General features: G+C 38.8%; 2 protein-coding genes across 2 annotated transcripts in view; one reads left to right on the top strand and one right to left on the bottom strand.

Moving 5' to 3' along the window:
* Positions 1-11,990, top strand: part of HABP2 (hyaluronan binding protein 2) — a 38,913-nt gene extending 26,923 nt beyond the window's left edge. The window contains exons 9-14 of the mRNA XM_070752680.1: positions 1,206-1,455; positions 2,011-2,153; positions 2,604-2,738; positions 3,472-3,617; positions 4,696-4,901; positions 11,016-11,990. Of these exons, the coding sequence (XP_070608781.1) occupies positions 1,206-1,455; positions 2,011-2,153; positions 2,604-2,738; positions 3,472-3,617; positions 4,696-4,872 (851 nt within the window). The 3' untranslated portion in view covers positions 4,873-4,901; positions 11,016-11,990. The remainder of the gene's footprint in view (positions 1-1,205; positions 1,456-2,010; positions 2,154-2,603; positions 2,739-3,471; positions 3,618-4,695; positions 4,902-11,015) is intronic.
* Positions 10,633-22,404, bottom strand: part of NRAP (nebulin related anchoring protein) — an 80,066-nt gene continuing 68,294 nt past the window's right edge. Inside the window, 7 exon segments of the mRNA XM_070752682.1 lie at positions 10,633-11,072; positions 11,806-11,958; positions 13,200-13,511; positions 14,517-14,624; positions 19,698-19,802; positions 20,963-21,061; positions 21,310-21,382. Of these exon segments, the coding sequence (XP_070608783.1) occupies positions 10,974-11,072; positions 11,806-11,958; positions 13,200-13,511; positions 14,517-14,624; positions 19,698-19,802; positions 20,963-21,061; positions 21,310-21,382 (949 nt within the window). The 3' untranslated portion in view covers positions 10,633-10,973.

Raw genomic sequence — 22,404 nt, 5'->3', positions numbered from 1 at the left:
GCTGTAATATTATTCTTAGATGTCCCTTGGAAAGTTCATTGTATATTTATTAGTTTAAAAGATTTATACAACCACTCATCTTATGTTATAACCCCAAGCAGCATACAAACAGTAACAAAACAATAAAAAGTATAAAATCAATATTAAACGTTCCCAGTTCCCATCCCTCAAACAAGAAAGAAACAATTTTTCTTGACATCTGCCCCAATGTTTGTGGGAAAAGTCAAGGTTTTTTGAAAGATCAGGAAGATAGGAATCTCCTGGATCTCAGGTTAAAAGATGTTCCAAAGATCAGAAGCCATTATCAAGAAGGGATGTTACCTGATCCTTTGACAAGGCAACATTTAATGGACATTCAAAAAGGATGCATGCCCAGATGAATTATTTTTTCTTTATTGCAAATGTACTTTAACAGATTTTTTCAAATGTTCTTTGGACTAAGCTTCCTTTTTTTCTGACCATTTCCTGGGCTTGTGGCATTTTTCCCTTCAGCTCTTGCCAGCAGTGCTCTAATCTAGTCATATCTTGTCATCTCCTCTCATACAGCTCCTCAGTAAATCAAAATCATATTGATCTAATTTAATCCAGACCCCACATGACATGCTCATTTCAAGCCACAACAAATGATTCAACTGAACTATACTACAGAGCTTCCACAAAAAAAACAAAATCTTTCTGGAAATTGGTTTTGGATGACAGACCCTATCTCCCTGCAGTGGGATATTAGCAGGGATGGCCTACTGCCCGGACAGGGGGTAATGCAGTGGGGTAGTGAAAATGGAGCTCTACCCCAGAGCACCCATTTTGCACTGAAATATGTTGAAAGAAAATGCAGGGCATCCTGCATAAGCCACACCCACAGTAAAAATTTTGGTAGCCCTTCACTGGACATTAGTATGGAGAAGTCAAGAATCAAAAGGGAGTGATGTTAATGTTTCCCAACCCAGATCACAATAGCACTGCCCTCAGACAAAGATCAGATCTCCACAGTGGAATTGAATCTTCAAAAAGTTGGATCAGGTCCATGGTTTCCATGATGACTATGAATGCCAGAGCCATCTCTGAGTGTGGCAAACATCTTTGCCAAGCCAGCCACAGAATCAAGGAGCTTGGTAGGGACACGGCTACATTGGAGAGACAGAGTAATCAAAGATAATCCCAACTAATCTCTATGGCCTGCCCTCACTAAATTCTTTACATTTCAGCAAAATTATCTGGGAATATAACAACCTCCTTCAAGGATCCAGTAATACGTAATACATATAGAACTTGTGGGAAACCAGAAATAATAAGACCATTCAAGAGAATTTATGGAGGTGTCAAGTCAGTTCCTGGCAAACATCCATGGCAAGCATCTCTCCAGAGGAAGATTTCAACAAGTGTACCAGAGGGACATTATTGTGGAGGAGTATTGATTGAGCCATGCTGGGTTCTTACCGCAGCACATTGTATCATGTAAGTATACTTGCTATATTTAGTTAATTTTATTTTCATTTTCTTCAAATGCAGAGAAACAAAACAAAACCCCTAAATGTTTGATTTCATCCACCCTGTAGATAGAAGCATCTTAAATGCACCATTTTAGGTAGCAAAAGTCAAGTAGGGAAAGTAGCTGTGTCAAGTTGAAGAATAAATAGAATTGTGCCTTGTCTTTTTCATCTGACACATAACCTTGTTTCTTTTATATAGAATTGTATGTCTCACTCTTCTACTGCTAATGCACAAGTCATGGCAACTGTATAAAATTCAGAAAAACACCAACTTTGTCTTTTGCTTCTGAGATAATGTGTTTGGCCTAGTCTTATCTTTAAATTCTTATTATTTTGTCATTCAACAACCTGTAGAATTATTTTTATAAAGCTTTTGTTACTGTTTAATGGTATAAAAATACATCTACTAGAAACAATTTTTTTGATGAATTCAGATGAAATTGAGATGGTTCTCTGCAACTGATGAAGTTCTATAATTATGACTGATAGTTCTTTAAGAATGGGCTATTTTCTTTCATAGGACAGAAGCACACAACCTTCAGGTGTCTCTTGGAGAACAGAATCTCAATAGGAAAGAGCATCATGAACAAAAGTTTGATGTAGAAAAAATCATTAAACATGGACACTATACAGAGCAGGATGGCATCCCATATAATGATATTGGCAAGTTTCTATTTTATGTCATGGATAAATCCCAATCATTGCCACTAGGAATAGAAAGAAGGAAATGCCAGATGAACCCTAAGAACTCTGATGCAGGTTAAATATTGAGACGTATACTGCAATTAAGTTACAATAAAGAGAGCTAGCAAATTCATCTCCAAAAGTTTAAAAAATAATATGTTTTGGTTTTTAGTATAAATATATTGTTTTTAATGCTTTATTTTTCAACCAAAGTTAGAAGTTAAGTGTAGAGATGACTTCATTAATTTAAGCAGATAAAATCATGTTAATTAAATAGATTGGAAAGATCTAGAAAAAAATAAAAAATATTCAGCTCTAACCCAGATAAATTAGAAGAAATCTCATAAGCAAATTTAAGGCTATGGTTCAATTCAGTTGCTATATAATTGACTGTGCCTTAAAATACTATGTTTTGTTCTCTTCTTACAGCTTTGTTGAAATTAAAACCAATTGATGGGCACTGTGCTGTGGAAACAAGTTATGTTAAATCTGTGTGCTTGCCTGATTTTATGTTCCCTGATAACACAGAATGTTACATATCAGGCTGGGGAGAAACAGAAATAAGTAAGCCATGGGATGGAAGCAATTAACTCTAATTAACATACAGAAAGGATCTGAATTCATATTTCCCTGAGTCCTCGGAAAGGGGTGGCGTACAAATCTAATAAATAATAATAATAATTATGATGATGATGATGCTCTGTACAAATAACTACCCAAGGATCTTCTCTATGCACAAAGGCTCCCTCTGCATTTTCATCTTTTAGCTCCAAAATAGCTGCAGTCACTTGAGGTTCCAGAGAGCTACTTTGGTGTCCTCCAATAGTCATCAGGTGTGCTGCAATATAAGCACACTGTTTTCTTTTTTTTCCCAGAAAAAGTTTTTTATTTTTTTCTCTCCATATATAGTCAAACAATACACTTCCTATTTTCAGTACAGTAAAAAGAAAAACATTTTTCCTTGGTGTCAACTTCTAATTTTGTCATCCAGATGAAACAATTGTATTCCAATGGAATTCACCATTGATATTCCTTTAAATATTTAATAAAAACAATATGTATATAGATAAATAGGATTGCTATAAAATCCTTTCCTTCCTTCCTTCCTTCCTTCCTTCCGTTCTTCCTTCCTTTCCTTCTTTCTTTATTTCTTTCTTTCCTTTCCTTTCTTTCTTTTTCTTTCTTCTGCTGTAACATTAATTACAGTATTTTTAACAATCATTTTTGAACCTAGCTACAACGGAAAAGAGAAGATAGGAAATAAGAGTTTTTTGTGTTTCTGGCATTCATTCTGTAGGTGAATCATCTCATCAGCTATTGGATGCCAAAGTAAAACTGATTTCCCAAAGGCAGTGTAATGCACCAAATGCATATAATAGCAGAGTGATGGAAAATATGTTTTGTGCTGGAAGTCTTCAGAGAACAAGAGCAGATACTTGTCAGGTTTGTTACTTTTTGGTATTTGAGCACTGATTTTTCTTCAAACCAAATGTAAACACACTGTACATGGTAAAGACTGGCAAGCACAGGTGGGCTGCTTCCGGAATGGCTAATTGTGCACAGCTCCGCGACTCTGGAGCGCGAGTGCGGGATATAGTGCAATTTTACTTCCTGCACCTGTGCAGGTAGCAAAATCTCACACAGGGATGCATGTGCGGGCGGGTTTCGATGAGGTTTTTTGCTTCTCCGCATCCGGGGAAGCAAAAAACCTCACCAAAATGCGTCCACACACCAGCAAAGTGCTGTATATCAGATATCTGTCCTTTCAACATAATACCAAAAGCATATACAAGTAGTCATAGTTATAGTTGTAATAAACTTACAAAAGTTTATTTAGTGACTGTTCAAAGTTTTTCAGACTTACAACCATTACAGCATCCATATGTGATGTAATCAAAACTCAGATGCTTGGCAACTGGCTTGTACTTATGACTGTTGTGTCCCAAGGTCAAAAGATGACCTTTTGTAACCTTCCAACAAGCAAACTTAATTGAAAAGTCATATTCCTTTAACAACTGTTCTACTAACTTAACAATTGCAGTTATTCACTTAATAACTAAGGCAAGAAAGGTCATAAAATAGGACAAACTCATTTGACAAATGTTTTTCTTAGCAACAGAAATTTTGTACTCAATTGTGATCATACATTGAGGATTATCTATGCTTGTTCTTTTATACTTGATGGCTGATTCTAAAGGGCTACATACAATTTTGATCTTTTCATTATTGGTTCTGGGACCAGTTTGTATTATTTATATTTAATTTTAGTCCCAGATAATCTTCTAAATCTAAATTAATATTTTGCTTTTAAAAGTCCTCGGAGAGAGGCGGCATACAAATCCAATTAATAAAACCAGCACTTTTGAATATAATTATTTACATTTCAGAAAAAAAGACATGAACCTGTTTAATTCAAGAACCTATTTCTTTGCCGTTAATGTAATTCTTCAGGATCAAGTATAAAATGTTAGTACTGTTTTTTTATTGTTGTCAATGTTGTCTTTTTTATCCTTTACATTAGGGCGATTCAGGAGGTCCCCTAACATGTGTTTCCAATGACACTTACTATATTTATGGAATTGTCAGCTGGGGAGATCAATGTGGATTAAAAAATAAACCAGGAGTTTATACTCGAGTGACAAGATTTCTCAACTGGATTAGAACAAAAATTGCACGTGAATCTAATTTTCACAACTAAGAGGGGTAGTCATCAAAACAGGAAGAATGGTAAATCAAGTAATTTATCCTTTGAAAAAATTCATCCTTTTCTCTCTTCTATTTTAGCACGGAAGTATTTTTGACCAAATTTCAACCCAGAAATAGAAACTTAATACAGTGATCCCTCTATTTTCGCGGTCTCGGTTTTCGCGAAACGCTATACCACGGTTTTTCAAAAAATATTAATTAAAAAATACTCCACGTTTTTTTTTGCTATACCACGGTTTTTCCCACCCGATGACGTCATACATCATCACCAAGAGTCACTTCTCTGTCTCTTTCTCTTTCTTTCCTGTCATTCTCTGCTTCAATCATTTTCTCATTTCTCTTTTTTTCTCCCCTTTTTTCTATCATTTCTCTCTCTCTTTCTTCCTCTCTCACACTTTCTTCCTCCCTCTCTCATCTCTTTCTTTCCTTCTCTCCCTTTCCTTCTCTCTCCCCCCCTCCACTTGCCCACGAGAAAAAGAAACCTCTGCCGGGCAGCTCCCCGCTTTGTGCCTGCCTCTTGTCCCTCTCTTTTGGGGATTTTTTTTCTTTTCTTTTTTCGCCTTTGGTCTCCCATTAAACCAAGGAGAATGTGAAAAGGGGGGGGAAATGCCCAGGAGGAAGCAGGAGCAACCCAAGCGCCTCTCTTTACGTAAGTGCTCCTTTTCTTTTTTTAAAAAAAATCGCCCCCTTCTCTGTTTTGCCCCCCGTTTTCCTTCTCCCCTGCCCTGTTCTCCGCTGTGTGTCTCTGTCTCTCTCTGTCTGAGTGCGTCTGTGTGAGCGCGAGAGAGGGAGTGCGTGTATGTGTGTGTGTGTGTCTGTGTGTCTTTCCCTCCTCTCTTTCTTCACTCTTCTAGCTCTTTCCCCTCCCCTTTCTTCGGATTGTGCATTTGTGTGCATGTACGGACGGGTTTCTCTGAAGGGGGTCTCTCTTTTTTTGGGTGAATTTATCGGGGTGGGGAGTCGCGAGTGGAAGGGTTTCTGGTGCCTTGTGCGGAATCGGTTGCGAGGTCCGCCTCCGGCTAAAGGTTGCGGCTTGGGCTGGTCGGCCTCGGAGGCGGGAGAAGGTGAAGAGCAAGCGGGGAACCCGGCGGGGTGGATGGCGGCGGCGGGGTGTGTGTGTGTGGTGGTGGGGATAGGATAGAGAGGGACCCGGGAGAGTTCGGGTCTGCCGCTTGGCCGCCGCCGAGGAGAAGCGCGGGGAGGGCGAGAGAGGGAGATCATGGCATGCAAGGTCCCTGCAGAGCAGAGGGGGTGGCTGAGGCAGCGGAGGCGTAGCGGCGGCGGCAGGCGAGCTTGGAGCCTTGCTTCGCCTCCTTCGCTGCAATAAAAACGAAGGGGTCAGACGCAGCCTCAGCGAGCCGAAGGTTTCCGCGGCTCTGACCCAGAGCAGGAAGGGCTGGTGGGGGCGGCGAATCTACCTCCCCAGCCACCGGGGGGAGATCGAGTTGGTGGGGGCGGCGAATCCACCTCCCCAGCCACCGGAGGGAGATCGGGCTGGTGGGGGCGGTGAATCCACCTCCCCAGCCACCGGCTCCACCATCTGCGCATGCGCGGCCATGGAAAAAAGGGTGCGCATGCACAGATGGTGTTTTTAGTTCCGCACCACTATACCACGGAAAATCGATTATCGTGGGAGGTCTTGGAACGTAACCCCCGTGATAATCGAGGGATCACTGTACTTTAAAAGCATTTTGGTTGGAATTGGCTTGTTTGTACTGTATAATGGAAAGTAAACATGCAAACCTTTGCTTAAAGTAATGTACAAAATTTATCTTTTTTATGATTGTATTTTTAATCATTTGAGATATTAAAGTTATAAAATACAGTCATACACTTCAAAATAAAAACTAGCTGCATCAAGAATTGTTTACCCAGAAAACGTCAGTCTTTTAACAGAGAAGTTAGAATTTACATTCAGACACCTGGACATATGCAGTGCAAATAAATATCAAAAGTTGTATGAATTCTCACATTATTTGACTCAGAAGAACCTATTTATATTTGCTTTCAAATGTCCAGAATTTCCTTTTCATTCATTTCTACAAACATTGATTGAATGACAATCAACCTTGCCCACCCACCTTGCCTTTCACACCCACCTTGCCTTTCACAAGAGTCTCACCTTGCCTTTCACAAGAGTCTCACCTTGCCTTTCACAAGGTCCCACCCACCTTGCCTTTCACAAGAGTCTCAAGAGTCACTTATGTCACCAGGCTTGGGGCAATTGGATCTAGACCACCTGGCCAATAAATGTGATATATGGCTGCAAATGAGTTGTTTGAGTTTTTAGCTTACGTAGTTTTTTAATTAATTAATTTGTTTTGTATTCACTGTTTTATATTGTATCCTGTAAGCCTCCCCGAGCCTTCAGAGATAGGCGGCATACAAATCTAAATAATATAATAATAATAATAATAATAATAATAATAATAATAATAATGTTCTGCCTGACTGGGTTCAGGCGATTAGTAACAGTCCAAGGAAAAGAAATCAAACACGTGCTTTTCTAATCAGCAAACTTGTATTAAACAAACAAAAAAGGGTTAACAAAAACAGTCCTTATTGTCAGGAATAAACTATAGTGCAAAGCGTAAGTCAGCCAAATACAAAGCACAGGAAAAAGCAAACAAAGACAACCTGCACAGAGCAGAAACGTTTCAGGAGTCCTTTGAATCTTGGAGTCTCGAGAGCAAACAGCTAGTCCCAGAGGTTTCACTTCCCACGTGCCTGAAAAGGCTGGGTTGAAATCCAAAGGCACGGAACAGAAGCTTCAGAGCAGGAACCACAAAGTCACACAGATAAACAGCAACAGTTTGCATTTTGCCTCTGTTCCCTTTTATACCTTTAGCCCTCATTAGGGGAACCACACCCAGGCCTCAGTATGAGAACCACACCCAGCCCAGGTGCTACTCTGATCACTGGTAATAGTCCTTTAATTGAGCCCTCCTTTGCATGGCTCTCTGGCTACACATGTCTATGAGCTGTTCTGCATCGGAATCCAATGAGGATAGACTGTCTGAGTGACTGCATGCCAAATCCCCTAGGCTGTCTGCTAGGTCCTGCGTGGTGTCTGCCAACTCCTCTGAACCAGTGGCCTCATCCTCAGGCTGTCTGCCACATCTTCCTGGCTGTCAGCCAGGCTTTCGCACTCACTTTGTGCCGCATCTCTCCCTTATGTGGGAGCAACGGCTGGCCCAAGCCCAAACACAACAAATAATAATAATAATTTTTTAAAAATAGTAACCACACATGATCAGGCCAGCTGAAGATCAAATAATATGTTATGCTATTTTATATACAGTGGGGGGGAAAGTATTAGTTAGACACCAGTTGTGCAAGTTCTCCCACCTAAAAAGATGAGAGGCCTGTAATTGACATCATAAGTAGACCTCAACCATGAGAGACAATATGAGAAAACACATCCAGAAAATCACATTGTCTGATTTCTAACGCATTTATTTGCAATTTATGGTGAAAAATAAGTATTTGGTCAATAACAAAAGTTCATTTCAATAATTTGTTATATATCCTTTGTTGGCAATGACAGAGGTCAAACGTTTTCTTTAAGTCTTCACAAGGTTGCCACACACTGTTGCTGGTATGTTGGCCCATTCCTCCATGCAGATCTCTTCTAGAGCAGTGATGTTTTGGGGATGTCGCTGGGCAACATGGACTTTCAACTCCCTCCAAAGATTTTCTATAGGGTTGAAATCTGGAGACTGGCTAGGCCACTCCAGGACCTTGACATGCTTCTTACAAAGCCACTCCTTCATTGCCCTGGCGGTGCGCTTGGGATCATTGTCATGCTGAAAGACCCAGCCACATTACATCTTCAGTGCCCTTGCTGATGGAAGGAGGTTTGCATTCAAAATATCATGATATATGGCCCCATTCATTCTTTCATGTACACGGATCAGTCATCCTGGTCCCTTTGCAGAGAAACAGCCCCAAATCATAATGTTGCCACCTCCATGCTTCATAGTAGGTATGGTGTTCTTTGGATGTAACTCAGCATTCTTTATCCTCCAAACATGCCGAGTTGTGTTTCTACCAAACAGTTCTACTTTGGTTTCATCTGAACATATGACATTCTCCCAATACTCTTCTGGATAATCCAAATGCTCTCTAGCAAACTTCAGACGGGTTCGGACATGTATTGGCTTAAGCAGGGGGACACATCTGGCACTCTGAAGAGTGTTCGAAAACTTCAGATCGTACAGAATACAGCTGTGAGAGAAATTATGGGCTTCCCTAAATATGCCCATATTACACCAACACTCCGCAGTCTGCATTAGTTGCCAATCAGTTTCCGGTTAAAATTCAAAGTGTTGGTTATAACCTATAAAGCCCTTCATGGCATTGGACCAGAATATCTCCGGGACCACCTTCTGCCGCATGAATCCCAGCAACTGGTTAGGTCTCACAGAGTTGGCCTTCTCTGGGTCCTGTCGACAAAACAATGTCGTCTGGCAGGACCCAGGGGAAGAGCCTTCTCTGTGGCAGCCCCGACCCAATGGAATCAACTCCCCCCCGGAAATTAGGACTGCCCCCACCCTCCTTGCCTTTCGCAAACTCCTCAAAACCCACCTCTGCCATCAGACATGGAGAAATTTATTCCCCTGGGCCGTTTCCACTTTATGTATGGTCTGCATGAGATGTATGATTGTTTTTATGTTAAGGGTTTTAAACTGTTTTTTAAATATTGGATTTGTACTGTTTTTTCTTGTTGTGAGCCGCTCCGCGTCCTCGGAGAGTGGTGGCATACAAATCTAATAAATAATAATAATAAATAATAATTAGTCTGAGTCCCTGGCAGTGTAGTGTGTTACTGATAGTAGCCTTTGTTATGTTGGTCCCAGCTCTCTGCAGGTCATTCACTAGGTTCCCCAGTGTGGTTCTGAGATTTTTCTTCACCGTTCTTGTGATCATTTTGACCCCACAGGATGAGATTTGCGGGGAGCTCCAGATTGAGGGAAATTATCAATGGTCTTGTATGTCTTTTATTTTCTAATTATTGTACCCAGAGTCGATTTCTTCATACCAAGCTGCTTGCCTATTGTAGATTCAGTCTTCCCAGTCTGGTGCAAGGCTACAATTTTGTTTCTGGTGTCCTTCGACAGTTCTTTGGTCTTCACCATAGTAGAGTTTGGAGTGTGATTGTTTGAGGTTGTGGACAGGTGACTTTTATACTGTTAACATGTTCAAACAGGTGCCAGTACTAAGGTAATGAGTGGAGGACAGAGGAGCCTCTTAAAGAAGAAGTTACAGGTCTGTGAGAGCCAGAAATCTTGCTTCTTTGTAGGTGACCAAATACTTATTTTCCACCACAATTTGCAAATAAATTTGTTAAAAATCAGACAATGTGATTTCTTGGATGTGTTTTCTCATGTTGTCTCTCATGGTTGAGGTCTACTTATGATGTCAATTACAGGCCTCTCTCATCTTTTTAAGTGGGAGAACTTGCACAACTGGTGTCTGACTAAATAATTTTTCCCCACTGTAATGAACATCTTGCAGTAAAGAAAGATATAGAATCACATTCTAAATTGACTTCTGCACAGATGGGAGATTAAACTGTTTCCTCTAGCCAATGTGTTTCTATCTTCTCTATCTTTTACTCAGGATTTTTAAAAAGGAGACAAAAGTGCCCACTGGCATGAATTAATTTAGCCACACAGGAATTCAGAAATGAACATCATTAACAAATCAACAAAATAACTGTAGACTTTTTGGAAATTGATTCCAGTGATTTATTTTCAGTACAAATATATATTTTTTTCCTTTCAGCAAATCAGGGTTCATATATTTTTAGTACAAAGCTGAGCCTGCCAGTCATCTAGTACTAATCTAATTTGCTGTCATAGAAACTACATTGTATAATACATAGCTTAAAAATAAGGTAGTTTTTCTCATGCAAAAATATAAAGTTCAATATTAAATCATCCCTTTAGGGTTTGCAAAGGTATTTTTTTGTAATAACTATTTCTGAACAGCGCACTACTCTGTTTCTTGGGAGATTAGAATAGCTACATGATTTGGAGAGAAAGCTGATAAATGTACACATTTTCATTAAACAGATCTCAGTGTTTCTGTTCATTTCTTAATTAGTTTCATTTTTCTTCTCTTCATTTGCAGAACTTCTGTTGCATCAGGATTCAGCTGGACTTGTTGGGATCCTTCCATTATTTTTTCCTGCAATTGCAATAGATTCAGAGTGTTATCTCTTCAAAAAACCTATTGTGTCATTCCATTTCTAGCAAATATATTGGGAGTTGAGCGGCATATAAATACAAACAAATAAAAAAATAAATATTGACCAATATATCATATCCTAAGTAGCAGAACAAACGTCCTAAAGCTATCTTTCTAGGATTGTGTACTTTGATTCTATAAAATTCTTTGATTACCATAGATTTATAGGCTTTGTTATTCCACAATTCTTTCAGTGATAACCTACAGATGTCCATGACTCTAATAATGATTTTCAAATAGTGCCTTAGATCCAAACCAGCTGAAATGCTGAGATGTTCACAGACCTGGCACAAATTTGTGTGTATGTTTGCTTAGTAAATGGGGTTTTTTAAATATTTTAAACTATAATTTAGATTTGTCATGAATTGTTGCATTCTGTTGTGAGCCGCCCCGAGTCTGCGGAGAGGGGCGGCATACAAATCTAAATAATAAATAAATAAAATAAATAAATAAATTCATCGGCCTTGTTTCCAATAGTAGCTTATTGGGATGCATACTGGGATCAGACTTAGTTCCAACAAATCCTGTATTCCTACATTTCATTGCCATTCATCTTCCTTTTTCCTTTACAATGGATCTGTATTTGAGGCTTGACTATCAGATACAATAATCATTGCACTGATTTATACAAATTATAATGGATATTGCTTAGGTTATCTATCCATTCACTTACATAATCTGGATCGTACTGTTCTTGTGTTTCTGGACATTCTGTTTCCTGAGCATATGCCAGCTCTGCAGCCCTTCTGGCCATTTCCACTCTGTAAGAACCTGGGGGAGTCCATCCAGTGCCTTTGATCCAATTCAAATCAGATTTGTATTTGACCTAGAAAACAAAATAAAGGACTAATGCAGTTATTGTTGAGACTAAATGTTGGAAATGTGCATGTATGTGTATATATAAAACTACCTGTAATCTTTTTTATCTCTTAACTTGCAATAATGGCAACTTACAGATGCATGAAAGTAATTTCTTGGTTTTACTAGTACTATTTGTTCCTTTCCTAAATACATTAGCATCTCTATCTCTCTCTCTCTCTGGGTATGTGTGTGTGTGTGTGTGTGTAGCTCACAGGTGAGCTATTCCCACATTTTTTCCCTCTAAACTGCCCACATCAGCTTGACATCACATCACTGTGGACAACTCTCCTTTTAATCATTTCCTATGTAAACTTTCATCCCATGTGATTTTTTTTCAAAAGGCAACTGTACTTTGTTTTTCCTTAAAGATGTTTCAATGCTCATTCAAAAACTTCCTTCATTCTGATGTCATCTGACTTCAATCAGAACTTCTTGGATGAGAAGTGAAATCTCTTTAAAAAACAAAAACAAAGTCCAATTGCCTTTTGAAAAAGCATGCTTGGGATAATCATGTCTTGCATTGCTGAGAATCTACACAGATATTAGATTTTCCTAAACCTGATGTATTGAGCATTATGGGAGATTAAATCCTGCACAAGATTGAATGGCATAATATTATGGAAAAGAATGACAATTTTTTAAATTCTAAGCTGCTTCCCTGTTTCCTCAAAAATAAGACAGCGTCTTATATTAATTTTTGCTCCCAAAGATGTGCTACGTCTTATTTTCAGGGGATGTCTTATTTTTTTTCAATGAAGAAAAAATGCAGCTTAGAGGGAACAGTGTCGCCGATGCGTGTTTTATACTGTATGCATCTTTCTGATCTGTTCCAAGAATTGACATGTTAATTCTTGATCCGAAAGAGGCAGCAGACCCCCTACTGTATTTTAAAACTACAGTATACGGTAGGGTATGATCCTGCTGCAGCAAAAATGCATCCAAACACGCAGCCGCATGTTGGATGCGTGTTGGATGTTTTTTAAATCTGATTGATGCAGCATTTTGGAATGGAATTTATGGACAGCAGTGTTAGATATGTTCTGTTCGGGAATGCTGCGAAACGAAACGTCTCCTATGTCTTACTTTCGGGAGTGACTTATTTTCGGTAAAACGGGGTACATTAAATTTGCATTTGAAAGGAGCCCATTGAGTAGACGTACCCATGCCTGGAATGGGTTTCTTAGCCATAGATCCTAACATACTTACATCACTTTGGAGTTTGTAGGCTTGTTTGGCATGTCTGAGATTTAGCTGCTCTGGGTCGCAGGTGTATTGATGCAGGCGCTGCCTGTAGTTGACATCACTTATTAGTTGCTGACTTTTCTTTGCATGAATAAATCCTGGCTGATCAGTCTGACTTCTGAATTGTGCTCTATTTCTAAAATAATCCTTTTTATATTGGTTGTCACTCTGGAGGTGACCCATCTTAAGGAAGTGTCTCATTTTAGGATCATCACGGGCATTGCAAAATCCAATCTGTTGACCTCTGTCCCTTAAGAAAGCTTTTTTGTATCTAAACTAAAAGAAATTGAGACATAGGGATATTTATGTCATTATACAACCATATGGAAGCATACTTTCACATAATTTCATATTATGCCATAAGAATTTTACATGATCACATTATAAGCAACTGTGTTTTCTTCACCGATGATGTCAAGCTATTTAACACCACAGACAATGCTGCTACCCTTTAAGTACTCCCAGATCCTTGACAAGAATGAATGTCATCTATAAGATCGTGTCCTCCAAGCTTGTATTTTGTATTTATACCTTGACTACGTATCAGAAGGGTCAAACAATTGGCAACTTCAAATCTCAACCAACAAATGCTCCATCTTACACAATGGCAAAAAGAATCAGAACACAAAATACAAGCTTGGAGGACACGATCTTATAGATGACATTCATTCTTGTCAAGGATCTGGGAGTACTTATATCTAATGATCTAAGTGTCAAAGAACATTGTAAGAACATTGCCAAAAAGGCACTAAGAGTTGTCAATCTAATCTTATGAAAGGGAAATCAAGATTTCATGGGTATATTTTAAGTTTGTGAAAGCTTAAGGCATCAGTTTTGATTTTTTAAAACTGTTCACAAATTCATTAAATAGAACAAAATAGGCCAAAATTATTCATTTGACATGAAGGGCACATGTACCCTAGTGTCATCCCTCTAAACAACAGCAAGAAGAGTTAATGTCTCCCCGAACTTTCTCAGTGTTTTCCACTTGATTAACTGAATAATAGACTGAATAAAAGCATACATTTATAAATAAATGCATTTAAACTGTGAAATAAAATACAGGCCCAATTCAGCATATTAATCATATTTTTTCATTTGCAGTTCAATGGGAGTATTAGTGAATCGAATATATGGGGCTGTTGTTATTGTGGGATCTTTATGGCATTGAAAACAGGTTCTTTCCTTGAAACTTTATAGGAAAAATCATGAATGATATGTCAGGCATAAAGGCCTTTAAATGTAAAACTAAAAAAATATATATCTTGGAATGTTTCATACATCACTGGCAATTTCTCTAGATGCTTTAGCTGTTTGGAAAGGGATGGCATCCAATCTGAAGTCATAGCCAGCTGCCCGTGTTTCCTCCCAAGATGTTTTATATAGTTTCTGCATTGAGAAATGGAAAAGCAAAGGGGAAACAAAATCAATTAATCTTATTTACATATCAGTTGTGGCTTTATTAATTAATATTTGATTCTATTACAATCATTTATTTATGACTCAAAAGTTAGCATGCATCTGTTTACTTTTTCACATACAAAGTGCAATATCCTATTTGAAAAGAGTCACAAATGTCGTAATTAAAGATTGCTTTGATGCATTAGACACATCAATATTGCATTGACATTGCCCCTATTCTGTCTTCTGAAACATTTAGCACTAGCATTTGGGTTTTACAGCAGAGACATTTCAGTGCTGTATTTCCACTATGTATAACTTCAAACATTTTTAATACCTTCTGTGCTGTCTCCAAACCCTGCTGGTTCCATCAAACTATCTAAAGTAGTGAAACGCTTTTATAAGAGAGTAGATATGATTAAGGCATTAGCTAAATGCAAATTATGAAGAGGATACAGCTGAACACAGGAATGCAGTTGAATACATGGACAGTTTCACAGTAGAACAGTTCTTTGTATGCTCAGCATTGGCACATAATTCAGAGGTCTCGACTCAAATTATCATGAGGGTCATGTAATGCAAAGTTCTTTACCTTGAAATCTTCTAAGCAAGTATTATAGCAAATCCATTCAGTTTTCTCTGTTTGATTCAAGGCCAATCCTGAAATAGGCTGAGAAGCCTAGAGTGCCAAGAGTTAGAAAGTGCCAATGCAGCTTCTTCTAAATCAGTGATGGTGAACCTTTTTTTCCTCAAGTGCCAAAAGAGCGTTTGCACATGCTATCGCACATGCACAAGTGCCCACATCGATAACTCAATGCCTGGGGAGGGTGGAAACAGCTTTCCCCGCCCCCTGGAGGCCCTCTAGAGGCCAGAAACGACCTACTTCCCAACTTCTGGTGGGTCCAGTAGGCTTGTGATTTGCCCTCCCCAGGTTCCAAAGGCTTCCCTGGAGCCAGGGAGAGTAAAAATGCTCTCCCCCATCCTTCTGGAGGCTCTCCGGAAGCCAAAAATGCCCTTCCAGAGCCTGGCCAGCAGATACATGCACATTGGAGCTGAGCTAGGGCAATGGCTTCTGTGCCAGCAGAAATGGCTCTGTGTGCCATCAACTGTTCTAAAATGCAAATCCTTGTAGCTCAGAATTCTATATGCCCTTCCCTAGATTATATTTCTATCATCCTCAACCACTATGATTTTTTAAAATGAGATTTCTTAACTCAGTGCCCTTTAAAAGCTTCTGGGAAAAGGTTCCCCCTGACCACAGCCGAAAGATGATGGTCAATACTCCACTGTGGGTCCAGGAGGACACTCAAGTTGTGGACCCTATCTGAGGGGGACAATGTTACCTCCCCCCAGAACAATGGATGGACAGATCAAGGAGTCCTTGGGAGGAAATGCCCACAGTCATTCGGTCTTGTCTGGGTTGAGCTTGAGGCTGTTGGCCCCCATCCAGATCCTTACAGCTTCCAGGCATCAGCACATCACATCCACCGCTTCACTGAATTGGCATGGGGTGGAGATGTATAACTAGGTATCATCAGCGTACTGGTGATACCTCATCCCTTGCCGTCGGATGATCTCGCCCAGTGGCTTCATGTAGATATTAAATACATGTAGAGACAGAAGCGTAGCTTTAGAGGACATAGGACATGGTTAATAATGGTGCACAGCTATACTTTGCTGCCACTTTTCCACATCTTGTCTCAGATAACCACTCACTTGGTCCTGAATTTGTCTTGCAATCACCTTCTCAGATTACTTAGATTCATGAATTCCCCCCCATTCTGTGGTAAATTAATAAAACCTCCAGGTTTTTGAATGGGCCTAAAATTCTAACAAATTTTGTTCCTATAGTCTGATCAGTAATATGCTTGTTTAAAAGAAGATAGAACATAATCAAGCATGCATCCAAAAATTATAAAAGATGGCCTCTTTAGGAAGAGAGTTTTAGATCAATCTTTAGATTTGTTTGCAGAACTTGTGTTAGAAGAATTTGGCATTCCTTCTCCCAGTATGGATGAGATCCAAATCTAGACCCTTTTCTCAAGTTCTAGCCATTTCCCTCCCCTTTTTCTCTCTCTCCCTTTACTTTCTTTTAAATCTGCAAATCTTTGGCCTTGCTGCTGCAGCCCATTCTTAACACGGGTCCTTTGATTCGAGACCCCATGCATCATTTTACTTTATCACAGTTTGCACAGTTTTTGCACTCATCCTCGCACATTACATTCATTTGATTTATGGCTATCTTTGCAGCTTTACAAATACCAACACGCCTTTTTTTTCTTCTTTTTCTCTGTGCTCTGGGGTCAGTCTCTCTCAACAGCTTTCTGTGTGTGGCATCTGATCCAATTGTGTATCAACCAAAAGCAGTTTCATTTTTAATGAGATGCCCCCAACATCTCCACCTCCTCATGCACTCACTGGCTGTTTCAGTTCAGATACATGCTGATCCATTTGAATGGTCTGAGAAGAAACAGAACATGTTTCTGACATACAACTGTGCCATTCATCTGTGCATGGCAATGCCGCTCTAACTGCATGAGCAATATAGCTCTCTTATTCTTTTCTTCTGACATGAGAGGGAAAGGTTTTCCAGTGTATAACGCAAAATGTGCTACCTGCTTCTACTTCTTTGTGTGTTGGAGCAGCCTTTACAGCATTGTTCTCTGCTATTTTTATATTCCAAAGTGATTAAACGGGTCACTTTATGGAATTATTTGCGTGTCAGTTTTTCACATGACTATGCATCTAATTTAACTGTTCACAATGAAACATGGTCTACTCATTGTTACAAAATGTTTTAATCTATGAAATTAGTCTATGGTATTTAATGGCAGGCGGCAGTATTCTTTTATATGAAGGGAGGCAAAGAAATGCGTCCCAGGATAATGTAGCAGGATACAATTAAACTTTGGTGCCAGTGACCAACTCAGATCTAACTTAGATCCAACTCAGATCCGATCCTGTAGTATAGTTTCAAAATTATATTACTCAAAATAGCTTGAACGTAAGAGGAGTACCGTATTTTTCGGAGTGTAAGATGCACCTTTTTATTCCACAAAAGAGGGTGAAACTTGGGTGTATCTTATACACCAAATGTAGCCCCACCCAGGCACCCTCACTCTTTGGTCTCAAACAGCAGCAGAGCCTGATTAGCACAAGCCACTGATTATCTGCCTCCCGAGACTCGGTGAAACTAAAGCTGCACGGTGGCAAATTGCTGCAGGGAGAGGCAAAGGCTGAAACTAGCTGGGGGGGGGTTGTTACAAGGTGGTAAGTCAATAACTATAAATGCCTATAGAATGTTGAAATTATTAGACTTATTTTTTTAAAGACTGCTTTATTATTATTATTACAAAATGAAGAAGCTGTTTAAAATAAATTCTTGATTTGAAGAGACCCAGTGCTATTATATCTTATTTTAAACAGCAGAGAATACTTCCAGAAAGCCAAGTCAATTTTAAAGATATGTAAAAGTATAATCTGAAATGTCCTGTTTTAGTATTAAGTAATAGTATTAAGATAAGGCCGCTGAGTTAAACCTGACTTAGTCATGTTTGGAGTAGATCTATTTAAATAATTGGGAGGAGTTAGCATGCTTACATTTAAGAAAAGTTTCTGGGATTAATATACTGCCATAATATACATTTCTCCAATGCTTTGCTATTTCTATGGGTCAGGCAAACGTGCACAGAAATACACAACAAACACAAAGTATATATCATCTGTGCTGTTTGTGCTGGGATGTAGAGGCCTTTTTACTTGTTTTCCTCCCCCAAAACTAAGGTGGGTCTTATACTCTGGTATGTCTTATACTTCAAAAAATATGGTAATCTTTGTCATTATAGAAACATAGAAGACTGACGGCAGAAAAAGACCTCATGGTCCATCTAGTCTGCCCTTATACTATTTCCTGTATTTTATCTTACAATGGATATATGTTTATCCCAGGCATGTTTAAATTCAGTTACTGTGGATTTAAGTTTCAAGTTTTCAAGTTTTATTGGATTTATATGCCGCCCCTCTCCGAAAACTCGGGGCGGCTACCAGCCACGTCTGCTGGAAGTTTGTTCCAAGGATCTACTACTCTTTCAGTGAAATAATATTTTCTCACGTTGCTTTTGATCTTTCCCCCAACTAACTTCAGATTGTGTCCCCTTGTTCTTGTGTTCACTTTCCTATTAAAAACACTTCCTTCCCGGACCTTATTTAACCCTTTAACATATTTAAATGTTTCGATCATGTCCCCCCTTTTCCTTCTGTCCTCCAGACTATACAGATTGAGTTCGTTAAGTCTTTCCTGATACGTTTTATGCTTAAAACCTTCCACCATTCTTGTAGCCCGTCTTTGGACCCGTTCAATTTTGTCAATATCTTTTTGTAGGTGAGGTCTCCAGAACTGAACACAGTATTCCAAATGTGGTCTCACCAGCGCTCTATGTAAGGGGATCACAATCTCCCTCTTCCTGCTTGTTATACCTCTAGCTATGCAGCCAAGCATCCTACTTGCTTTTCCTACTGCCCGACCACACTGCTCACCCATTTTGAGACTGTCAGAAATCACTACCCCTAAATCCTTCTCTTCTGAAGTTTTTGCTAACACAGAACTGCCAATGCAATACTCAGTATTGGGTTGCTACCTGGATGCGGGACGGGTGTTTTGGTATGGAAAATGACAATGAGGACACAGCTCCGGGTGACCGGCGTGTGTGTGCATGCGGCAGAGTGAGGTTTGGCTTCTGCGCATGCACAAGAGTGAAAACCTCATGAGAGGACACGCACCCATGTAAAATCTCAGTGATTTTGGGTGGGTTTTTTGCTTCTGCACATGCTTGTAAGCAAAAAACCCACTGAAATCTCACAAATGCTCACATCCCCTCGTGAGATTTTTCTCCCTGCGCATGCGCAGAAGCAAAATCTCATGAGGGGCGCATGTGCACCAGCCCACCGGAGACGCAGAGCAGCACGCAGACCGCACTTGTAGCAGCAGGAGCCAGCAACCCTTCACTGATAATACTGATTATGAGATTAACGTACAAATGAAAAAAAAAAAACAATACTTACATCACTGATGTGAAGTGCATTGAGACGTGCCCTTATGAGGTCAGGGCGGTCAAGGGGCAGAGTGTATCTGTGCATGTTGTCCAAATTGCCAGCTCTATATAGCCGCTGTTAGAACAAACAATATTTAGTGTAGATTCACAATATCTAAAATTATATTTTCTCCAAGAATGCCTCAGCCTATGCTTATGCTTATACTTACCTTAGTCAAAGCTTTATTTCCACTAAAAAAACAAAAATGCTATCTCTATTTTGTCCAAGCAAAACTCTGCAAGCAAAATCAGAAGTTTGATCTTTGGCACTGCACAAAATATGGACTACATCAGTTAACAGAACTTTTGTGTATCTCGCCGGATAATAAATTCCTATGACATCATTCAAATACCTATAGGACTCCTGGCACTGGAAATGTAGAATTAGTGAGTAATACAGTGTTCCCTCGATTTTCGCGGGGGATGCGTTCTGAGACCGCCCGCGAAAGTCAAATTTCCGCGAAGTAGAGATGCGGAAGTAAATACACTATTTTGGGCTATGAACAGTATCACAAGCCTTCCCTTAACACTTTAAACCCCTAAACTGCAATTTTCCATTCCCTTAGCAACCATTTAGATTATTACTCACCATGTTTATTTATTAAAATTTATTAAAAAAATATTTATTAAAAGCAGACGAAAGTTTGGTGATGACATATGACGTCATCGGATGGGAAAAACCATGATATAGGGAAAAAACCCACAAAGTATTTTTTAAGTAATATTTTTGAAAAACTATGGTATAGACTTTTCGCGAAGTTCGAACCCGCGAAAATCGAGGGAACACTGTATACCTGCCCTAAACAACTTTTAGAATAAGCAGAATTGATCGTCTCTCTGTCATCTATCTGTCTATAACTTTTCTTCTTTCTTTTAATTGGACTTTTATGCATGGTGGAAAGATTATGAGCTTCATTCAATTCTGATGGCCAGAATAAATTTATGGGATGAGAAGTAATGAATTCTAAATTTGTATCTTCTAGTTCATAGATTTCAATGATGCAGTTTAAAAAAAAAACTTCTGAAGTCCAATATACACATCAAGAACAAATTAATACCCTTGAAAATTCACAAAAACATATTTTGCCAGTGTTATTTTCTGCAATTTACTACACACTGACAAGCAAAAATAATCAGTTAATTTGTAACAATAACATTTATTCTAATGACATGGTTCTAAGTCATATTGAATGAGGTTGAGGGGCAATTTTAGAATATCATAAATACTTCACTTACATCATTGCATTGAATATAACTATTCTTTGCATGGAGGAAGTCCAGAGAATCTGTAACTGTTGTGAACTTGAGATGATCTGGTTTCTGACGATATTTTGTCTGCAAACAAAATAAAGGGCAATCATGATGAAGTATAATAAAGAAGATTCCATATAAAGAATGCCATTTTATAACATAATATTTTTCTTATGGGTTCATTGGAATCTAATAGATTAGCCCCACTATGTAAACCAGACCAGGAAATCAGTTTCAGTCCTGGCTTCCATATCATAATGATTGATAAGGAAGAATCTTGATGGCCTATAAATCTTGCAAAGGTACAGTCCCATGAAAGAGTTTAGCAGTACCTCACTGATGAGTTCGCCAGCCTTCTTCACATTTTCTATGTGAGGGGATCTTAGAGGCATCCAGCCAATTCCCCTTCATGCAATTTCAGATCAGATTTGTAGGAAAAACTATCAAATTAAAAACAAAACAAACAAAATGTGACAATATATCACAGGACATGGATTTATATTCACATTTTGAACATTTATGTTTTCAGAAACGCTGGGACAATTTTTAATGCAATTTACATAGAAATAATGTATCACTGACAAATTTAGGAAAGAATAGACATCATTTTGGGGCCATCTTTCAGAGATAGCTCCTTACTTAAACTGATATAGACAATGATCATGGACACGGCAAAAAAGTAGTGAGAGCAGAATAAAGTTCTGATTTCCTGCTAGCTTCCCCATTAACCTTGGTTGTCGGAAAGCTGAAAGGAAGCATTGGAAATTGCAATCATGTAACCGGTGGCTGACCAAAGCAGCATGGCCAATACTACTGGTCTAAAGAACTTGATGTTTCAATCCCGCAGGGAGTAATGGATCTTGGATTTTGAATCCTTTTTTAAGTTAGCCTATTTGAGATACATTGATTAAAAAAGAGAGACATTGTCCGATGCTACATTGTAAATCAATCAATCAACCAACCAACCAATCAAACAAACCTGTATGTTGCCCACCTCTCCAAAGGCAACTCTAGGTTACAAACAGATAGGATGTTTTAGAAGTATAGATGCTTTATCTTCTAAATATGCTGCCTCAAACATTACTCAGCAATGCAATTTTATCAGAGGGTGTTCACTCATTGATCAATGAGTACAACTATTTATGATTGTCTTTATACAGATATTAAGTATACTCCTATATAAAGTTATAGTATCCAATGAAGCAGCCCTTAAATGTTTTAGTTAGTATATCAGTTAAAGGCTGTTCCACTATAGTATAACTTTAAGAAAAAAAAATGTTTTGCTTTAATATGTTAAGCTAGGGCTTAGGAAAGAATCCTAAGATTCTGCAACATTTTCATTAGCTGTCATTGAAAAGATCCAGTTGGGTGACTGCATTTAACTGCATTCTCAAAAAGTACTAATCTTGAATTTGGAATCTATCAAA

Source organism: Erythrolamprus reginae, chromosome 5 (genome assembly GCF_031021105.1).
Source record: "Erythrolamprus reginae isolate rEryReg1 chromosome 5, rEryReg1.hap1, whole genome shotgun sequence".
Taxonomy (NCBI): Eukaryota; Metazoa; Chordata; class Lepidosauria; order Squamata; family Dipsadidae; genus Erythrolamprus; species Erythrolamprus reginae.
The sequence above is the reverse complement of the archived record's forward strand: the minus strand, read 5'-3'. Positions and strand labels throughout refer to the sequence as shown.